This window comes from Oculina patagonica, unplaced genomic scaffold (assembly GCF_052425735.1).
Source record: "Oculina patagonica isolate OP01 unplaced genomic scaffold, crgOcupat unplaced4, whole genome shotgun sequence".
Lineage (NCBI taxonomy): Eukaryota > Metazoa > Cnidaria > Anthozoa > Scleractinia > Oculinidae > Oculina > Oculina patagonica.
The window spans coordinates 161,076-170,456 of record NW_027558254.1 but is presented as its reverse complement, the minus strand read 5'-3'; the positions used below and the strand labels follow the sequence as shown (position 1 = coordinate 170,456).

General features: G+C 38.6%; 1 protein-coding gene across 1 annotated transcript; it reads left to right on the top strand.

Moving 5' to 3' along the window:
• The first annotated feature begins 7,041 nt into the window (after positions 1–7,041).
• Positions 7,042–8,037, top strand: LOC144640663 (adrenocorticotropic hormone receptor-like). Its single transcript, XM_078499756.1, has one exon. It carries the CDS (start codon positions 7,042–7,044, stop codon positions 8,035–8,037), a length of 996 nt encoding a protein of 331 aa, XP_078355882.1.
• Positions 8,038–9,381: the final 1,344 nt, after the last annotated feature.

The following is a 9,381-nucleotide window of genomic DNA, read 5'->3' as shown; positions in this document are numbered from 1 at the left end:
AAAGAAGGCCGAACTCCTTGCCGGGGGGAGGGGGAGCGCTAGCGGGAAGGAGGACTGGGTATAAAATTGGTTCCAGATGCAAGGACGTTTTCCATTTGTTCAGTCGAAAAAAAAAATGGAACGATTTAAAACTGGAACAACATGTTTTCCATCAAGTAGCAAATGCCTTTGGCTGTGAACCAGTGAGCAGGAAACATTGAGTCTGCGTACAATACTGCAACGCGATGGTAGCCAGGACTGAGAAGGCGGCTTTTTGCCTCTGTGTACACTGGCCGGTCTTAGTTGTATGATAGCCATTTAGCAGAACAGTAAAAAGGAAACTGTACGTGCCACAGTTGTAGAGTTACCATTGAGCAGAAAAGTGACTTGGAAACTAAGGGAAAACAAGTTTCTGGACTACGCCTTTCACCAAATTTTCCTCATTGGCCGTCTTTACCTTAAAAGACCTGAACAGAAATATGCTGTCATCGGTATCCCATCATGACGTGCACTTGCGCTTGGCTAAAAGAGTTCTAGAACCAAGGGTTGTGATTTTTATTTATTTTTTAATATTGTTATTGATACAAAGGAAAAAAAGGATAAATAAATAAAATAAAACTTGTAGCATACAAAATACAGAATACCGTAAACTGCCGCTTAGAAGCCCCCCCCCCCCCCGACTATAGGCCCATCTCCCCCCCTCCACCTCCGCCGGAATATAAGTCCCCCTCTGCTGGATGGCAGTAAAGGAAGGAAGGGAGATCTGAAGGAATGTCAGAACTGGAGAGGCCCCATGCTGCTGTCGACGGCCGGAAAAGTACTGAATAGGATAATTCTGGAAAGATTGAAAGTAGAGGTGGACAAACAATTGAGTGAAGAACAGACTGGGTTCAGGAAAGATGGGTCATGCACAGATCAAATTGCCACTCTGAGGATCATCTCGGAGCAGTCTCTAGAGTGGAACTCTCCTGTTTATGCGACCTTTGCAAATTGTGGACTATGAAGAGGCATTCGACAGCGATGATAGGGAAGTTTTGTAGAAGCTGTTACGCCACTATGGCATCCCAGAGAAACACATCACTCTTATACAGAAGACCTATGAGAAGTGCACCTGTAGAGTCATCCACAACGGAGTTCTTTCAGAACTGGTTGAAATGCTCACTGGAGTGCGCCAGGGTTGCTTGCTGTCGCCCTTCTTGTTCCTGCTTGTCGTCGATTGGATAATGCGGAGGACGGCAGAGAAACTTCAGGATGGCATACAGTGGACCCTCACGACCCAGCTAGAAGATCTGCACTTCGCCGACGACATCGCCTTTCTCTCGCAAAACCACAGGAGCATGCAATCCAAGCTAACAAGACAGGCAATCCCAATGCTCATTTTGAGACGTCTTTTCATTATTCGGCTTATAAGTCCTCCTCTGCGAATAAAGGGCCCTCCTTATAATAATGATTGACTGACTGGTGAGAAGAAGTTTACGTTTTCTGCTGATCTTCCCTCATTGGAATAGTTACTCCTCTGTTTGATGACAAAAGGCTGGATCGGAATTACGAGGAGACACCAGCCACCCGAATAACTACCATTTATTTCAACACATGAACACCTATATACTCGCCCAAATGTAGGCCTTGTTTTGCAGTATGACCATCTTCCTCAAGCTTAGAATGGCAAATTTCAGCTGAACTCAGCGAAGTGTAAGCCGAGATCCCGTGCAACTGTGTCAAAAATAGTGCAATGCTTAAACACCTACAATAATGCCAAAATCTACAGCACATCATAGGTTTATTTAGTCTTTCACCTCAAATTCTTTCTGATCATTTTTGCAATAATTTCTATGCCCAACGTTTCTTTTCTTGACACATATAAGAAATGGAACTTGCTATTATCTAAAGAGGCATATCACACAAAGAAAAGAAAGCCAGTCATTTTTTGATTTTACCAGATTTTTCTACAGCCAAAAATTATATTTGTGTCGCAAGAAACCTAAAAATAGAAGTCCATTTTCATTAAAAACTGCTATATTACAGCACTGAAACTGTTAGCCTTCTCTTTTCTGTACACTATTTTTTCGTTTTTTACAACGTTAAAAGCTATACATGGCCAAGCGCCAAAGTTCCCAAACTCAAATTCTGAAGTGCTGTTGGTACCACCGTCCATGAAGATAAAGAAGACACTTGCTGACAGAGCTTTTTCCGCTGCTGCTCCATCTGTTTGGAATAAATTGCCAAGAGAAATAAGACATGAGGACACTTTATACGTTTTAAATCGAAACTGAAGACATTTTTATTTAGGAAAGCGTATGAATAGGATCATTTTTATTATCTATTAATTTTATTTTTTCAGCTTTTTAAATAATCTTTTTTTTAGTCATATGTACATTATTGTAAATAGCTAGTTTTTAAATCACGTATATTCTTAGTATTAATTCATTTTATGGTGTGCGGCGCATTTCTTCATATTTATATGTTAATGGTACCGTGCGTAAAGACCAAAATATAGCGTTCTCTGAAACATCCCGTCTGCTTTTTCATTGATCTGAATATCAGTGACGAAAATCCATTTATTCTGATATTCCTTTTATTTTATTATTTTTTATTTTGAATATCAATCGGACATTTTTAATGGCTACACTAAAATCCGAAAACCTAAACGGCATGATGAAAAATATACTTCGATTTTTAAGTCCTAAACATTGAAATTCAACTTCGTTTCAATTCACCATGCGGAATCGGGAAAGCGACGTGTATTTCGATGCCATTTTTGTAAGCATACAAATGCATTGAGCTGATGTCAATGCATAGCGTAAATTAGGCCTAAGTTAGCATTTTCCCGTCTATTGTCCTAAATAATTCTGTTTTGATGCCGTCGTCATTCATTTCGTTGCTATAATTTCCTGTTTTTCTGTCAGTAACTCATTAGGCACACAATGAAGACTTTGCAGGATTTAGTAATAGCATTCAGACCACAATTCAGTGTCTTCTCGAGAAAAGCCCACTCACAGGAAACTTATGCAGTCTTCATTTAAAACTTCAAAATCGAATGGTAAGTTTTCTTTCCATGTATTTTCGATGTTTCTAGCTAGCACAACTTCAAAAAGATGCCAGGTATTTTTACATGACGAGACGAGGTATTTCGCGTAGAAAAACCGTTGGGAAGGGGTGGGGGAAGATTTCACCTTTCACCAGAAAAAGTTTAACAAAACATTGCAAAACACTGCACTGTGAAACGTCTATTTTGCGTGCAGATATAGTCTTTTTGTCTGTAAGAATTTCAATGGATCTGTTGATTTTGATGTCGCCATTCAGTTCGTTCTTATAATTTCCTGTTTTTCTCTCAGTAATTCATTTAACAAAACATTGCAAAACGCTGCACTGAGAAACGTTAATCTTGACTGCAGATATAGTCCGTTGTCTGTAAGAGATTCTATAGATATGTTGATTTTGATGTCTCCATTCAATTCGTTCTTATAATTTCCTGTTTTCCTCTCAGTAATTCATTAGTCGTACAAGGCAGATTTTGCAGTATTTGTCGTCTCAAGAAAAGCCCACCAACACGAAACTTATGCAGTCTTTATTCAACGCTTCAAAACGGGATGGTAAGTTTTTTGCTATGTATGTCGATGTTTTTATCGCATGCAATTTAAAAAAAATGCCAGGTATTTTCATATAACGGGACTTGGTATCAAGACCCAAAAAAATCCCAAGGGCTTCCAACATAACCCCCAAAAATCCTTAAATCAAAAATTTACCTTTCAAAAATCAACAGCAAAACACGTTTGTTTGTAGTTTATTTGCAGAACTGTGCAGCCAAGGCACTACCACGAATCTTCAGATTATTTTAAATACCCAAACACATCCCTACTTGTACTTGCAAAATTTTCCCACCTAAAAAATCCCGGAATCCAAAATTTCAAACCCAAAAAAATCCTTCGAGCATCCCCATCACTTCAAATCCCGAGTACCATTGCATCGCAATTCGCCAGTTCGTGCGATATCGATCATTTTTCTTAGTGCAAATTTCCCTGAAAACCCCTGAGTTCCTTTGTTGTTTGTATACCTGCTTTCAATGTAAAAATGTCGTTCGCTGTAAATTTCTTTGAATTCTTCCCAAAAAGGCCAATACTTCATTTCCTGATAAACTCGGGCTGGTGTTTTTCCTTTAAGTGTGTTAAAAAAAATCTGACGATACGATATCTCGCGACCGAAGGAGGATACGGTTTTTTTCCACATTACAACCGTTCTTATACACGATCCAAATGCCAAACATCACGAAAGCAAAAAAGTCAATTTAATAAGATAGTAACTACGGTATAAAAAAAATACGAAGTAATAAGTTGACACTGGCTAAAAATATTGTTTTTGGACGTTTCGGCCACTACTGTTGCCTTCTTTAGCAAAATAAAAATGCAAATGTTCAACGGCGTCCTGTTAAAAATCTGTAACGAATGTGTGATAAAAACTAAGGGTGCGTTTCTTTGGGAAAATCCAAAATTGGATCATTGATCTCAGATCACACGGATACTTTGCTTTCAAAGAAACGAAGAATCCGAAAACGGATTTTTTGCCATGACAACCCCGTAAACACATTTCGCACAGAACACAAAATATCAGTACAAAATTTATTTTTCGTCGAATGTATCCAAGCTAAAATAATTTAAGCATACAAAATCTTTTACAAAAACCACACGTCGACTGAGTAGATCTTCTTTAGCGTTAAGCACAATGTGGCGAGAAAGCATCTGAGAGCGAAGAATGAGTTGCGAAATGATCAGTGCAAATTTCACTCGTGACAATTTTAAAAGGATACAAAATGGCACAAAATGGCTGTTCTAGAAAACCTGTATCCTGTTTAAAATGATACTACATACCTATCTGAAGCTACCGTTTCCTTTTATCGTGAAAAATTTTTGTATTTTGATCGAAATAACCGCCTAAAACTTTCCGTATGGCAGTGTTAACAAAGAGCGAACTTGTATTTTCACAGCAAAGACCGCTGGGCCAAGGTACTTTTTCGAATCCTTTCCCAAAAAAACGCACGGATCATGAATCCTAAAAATCCGGATTCAGATATGATCTGATGTATCCACTCGAAGTGTGGATTCTTCAGATCATTGATCCAAGATTAATCCATTTTCGGAAATAGGTAAAGAAACGCAAAATCCGTTTTTGGATCAAGAATCCGGATTTGGATTTTTCCCAAAGAAACGCACCCTTTTAAATTTTATGAACTTTCCGAGTGCAACAAGTAAGTGGCCGAAACGTCCAAAAACAATATTTTTAGCTAGTGTCAACTTATTAATTTGTATTTTTAACATGCCTGGCTACAACCCGAACATTTTTTATATAGTGATACATGTATATTAAGCTCCGATCCATTTTGGTCGATCGCGAAACTTTGAAGTCTGTGTGCTGAAATAATAACAAAACATTGCAGTGACAAACGTTTTTCTTCCATGCAGATATAGTCCTTTTGTCTGTAAGAGATTCTCTGGATCAGTCTGTCTGGATTTGTTGAATTCTGAAGGCTGCTTTATGTCTAAAACGGAAAATCTGCAAGGTATGACGAAATTGAATTTTTGAAATAGCTGTTCCAGAACTTAATGGAAATTAGCTAATTAACAAATAATGCAAATTAGCCGGTATAACGTTTTAAGATGGTGTTTTTTCTTAGCTTTAATACACCAGATGTCGTCTTAAATAAGTTTACGAAAAGAGACTGAAGGTTTTCGTTTTATTGTTTTAAGTGCCTATTGTACATGTCTCGCTAAGTCTAACCTAGTTCCGATTTTCTACGGTCAGGATCAGCAAATGCATATTTATTTCATTACTCAAAGGCATATTTTAGCCGGTAATGTTGAGACAGCTTGTAACTTTGAAGCTGTTTTAAAGTGGAATTCTGAACTATATACCTTTTAAGTAACGAAGTACTGCATAATTGAATCATTGGTCGTTACGTACAGACATTGTTAAAAGTAAGTAGACGTATATTTTGCCTTCCGCATATCAAGTCGAAAAAAAACTTTTTTTAAAACATTTCAATAGTCCGGCGGCTTAGCTTCTGAATTGTGCGGTTTTTGATACAAGCACCAAATTTTTTAGGATTACAAGCCTTCACGTATTAATCAATTCTCGATATAGTGCCAACGCCAATTTCCCATTTTCAGATAGTAATCAGCAATGAAATTTTCAGCCAAGAGGCCCCTCCCCCACGCGTCCAGCTCTCGCGAATCATTCCACGATCACAGCGTTCGCAGTTCGCTAACAGAAGAAATATACGAAAATATATAGGGCTGTAAACAGTCTAAATTAAAGCATTTCATTTTAAATTTTGTAAGTGCGACTTGGTATCACTACCTAACATAATAGTATTTGTCTATAAAACAGGATAAACAAATATTTCACGAAATTTCATTTATTTTAATACATTGTGGTTTCCATGGAAACTGGCGTTTTTCGGGCTTGGCACTATATCTGAAAAAACTTCTGTTGGTGACCACTTTCAGTGTGCCAAATTTCATGCTTGTATCAAAAAGTGCACAATTCGACTAAAATTTCGAGCTTAGCCGCCGGACTACAAATTTATACGAAAGGCGGAATATTTGAAGGCGACTAATACCACCGAAGTTCGCGTAACATTTCAGTTCTTTGTCAAAGGACTTTATCCAGGTTAGATAGTGCAAGTAACTTTTTATCTTTATCATTTTTAGGTGAAAGAGAAACAAAAAAGCTGCCAATCTGTCAGGAGTTTTCAGATGTTCGCTCAATAATTTAACTGGAGGTAAGAAGGGGTTTTAAAGATATTCGTATAGAAAAATATTAATAATGTAAATGAAGCTTTGAGCTAAAATGGCTACTTTCCAGGCGATGGAATTAAACTGAAAATACACGTAAATAAGATTTTCATAAAAAAAATGCTTTACAATATATAACTATTTTTTTTAATTTTCGGAAAATCCTTAATATAAATAGTCGCTAAATCTTGCACAGAAAAAATCACTAAAAGTAGTAGCCGTTAACAATAATAAAATTAACGTAGCTAACAAGAGCTTTCTCTACCCTAGGTTTATGGCCGATATAAACGTTTCCTCTTCTGACGCCGGAATCAGTAATCACACCACTCAGCACCGAGATGGAGATGAGGAAAGCTGTTACATCCCTGGAGTGTCACAAACGTTGCAACGAGATTACTTCTATTACACTAATGTAGTGTTGACACCGGTCAATACGCTGTTAGGTATCTGGATTGTCCTGTCAAACGGGTTAATCTTGATAGCGATTCTAAAGGGCGGAATGCGAATTCGTCCAGGATTTCTGTTGCTGTGTAGTTTGACCTTGACTGATCTTCTGTGGGGAGGGCTGGTGACCCCAGTGTATTTAAAATATAGGGTTCAGGAAATTATCAACAGCCAAGTTTGCGCGTTAAATCGCAGCGAGAGGGATGACCCTGTGATGGTTGCATCCTTTTTCTTGTGTTTGCTCGGCACTGTAGGTAGCCTTGCTGTGATAAGCTTGGATCGTTACTTAGCTGTTGCTAAGGCAATGTGGTATAAGGTCTCTGTAAAACTCTGGCACGCCTGCCTGGAGTGCTTTGGGGTGTGGCTTCTCTCCATTTTTATTATCACAGCCAAGATAACCCGCATTGTACCACAGAATGTAGTAGAGGTGCTAGAGGCCTGTTATGTGATAGCAATCTCCTTTTTCATTGTCATCGTTCAGGGTTTGACGCTTTATGTTTTAAATAAGCATAACAATTCCGTGGCCCAGAATAGCGACCCAGCAGCGGACCCGGGGCAGGGGAACAATCCAGTTCATACAACTGCAGCCATTGAGCGCAAATTAACTGTCACAACAAGTTGGGTTGCGGGGGAACTTGTCCTGGTGTTGATTCCTTGTGCTATAGTTGTAGTTATTTCAAAGACAGCCAATCCAGCCACCTTTATGTTTATGGAACCGTTGTATTTTCCAATCGCCTCGATAATCTCCAGTATAAACCCAGTGTTGTACCACCGTCGAAACCCTCAAATACGACAAAGTGTATCTAAGCTGTTCAAATGTCAATAAACGTGTTCTTTGCTTGTTGTGATCCACCAGCGAGTTTGAGTTTTGTTTTATTGTTTCTTTTACCTTTCCTTTCTCTTCCTGGGGAAGTCCAATCAAAAAGCGAAAAAAGAGGCTCGTGTCGAGTGAATGAAATGCTGTGATTGTACACTGTTACCATAACGCACAGTGGGCGCCGGGTATATTTTTGGGTGGGGTGTGCCGCTGGGACTTTAAAACCCCTACCCTCTACCAGGTCATATTCAGCTGATTTTGCAACCCTCTACTAGACTAGACACCAAAAAACTCCACCCTATTCCAGACTCCCTTTTACCGAATTGTAATGAGGTATTAAAATGACTTGACTTCACTCACTTATCAAACCACAATTAATTTATGCATTAAACGGTAAACGTGGTGACAGAAAGGTCCTTTATACGCATTCAGCACATGTCAATCAGAAACAATTTATTCTCCAATCTCATTCCCAGGGTCTCTCTCTTCCAGGGAACAAGGTTGATTATTTACATGAGAAATTTTTCAAAATGCGACCACTGAAGGGGTTTATTTACTAATTAATCCATAATATTGAAAACCTAAACAAATGCAAAAATTTAAAATAACTGTCAAAGATACATGTCAAAATCGCGAGAATTATTGCTTGGAAATATTCCTGCATACGTCTACACCGAGGTGAGGCAATTTTCACGCTCCTATTTGTCGGCCACGGTAAATCAGTGAATGTACAGTGCAAACACTGCATATGTGTTGTGTTAGTCAAAGCCTTTTTTGTAAAACAAAAAAGTAAAATGGCAGGTGATAGATTTGTTAGTTTCGTTTGTTTTTATTAAAAGTACTGAAAAATATATTTCGTTTTGCATCGATTCTTTTGCAGATTTCGTTTTCGTTTATCACATCGGGCTCGACAAGCGAGAATGCGTGAAGTGGTCACAGATTTTTAAAAATCAGCCAACTTGTCGAATAGAAGTCGCGCGCGTATGGGATCGCCATTCAATATAGCCGTGAGTGGCTAGTCCACCGCGCGTTAACCCGAACTAAGGGGGTAGAACAACAAAAGCGCCATTTACGTAGGCTTACCCAGGCTACATTCAAACGAGATAGCTTGCGAACATGCTCCCAAAGGCAAAGCTCGACTCGCTTCGCTCGCTTATTTCTTTTTTCGTCCTGTCGCAACTTGGGAGCGTGCTCGCAAGTTAAAACCTGAGCCGATTTTCGTCCGGATTTATCGTGGCCGACAAATTGTAGCGTGCTAATTAGTTTGATTCAGAAAATCAGTGGAACAAATCGCATTGGTCATTAATTTTATAAAGTATATTTTGGGGTGTAATATCTTTTTTAACTTTTGTG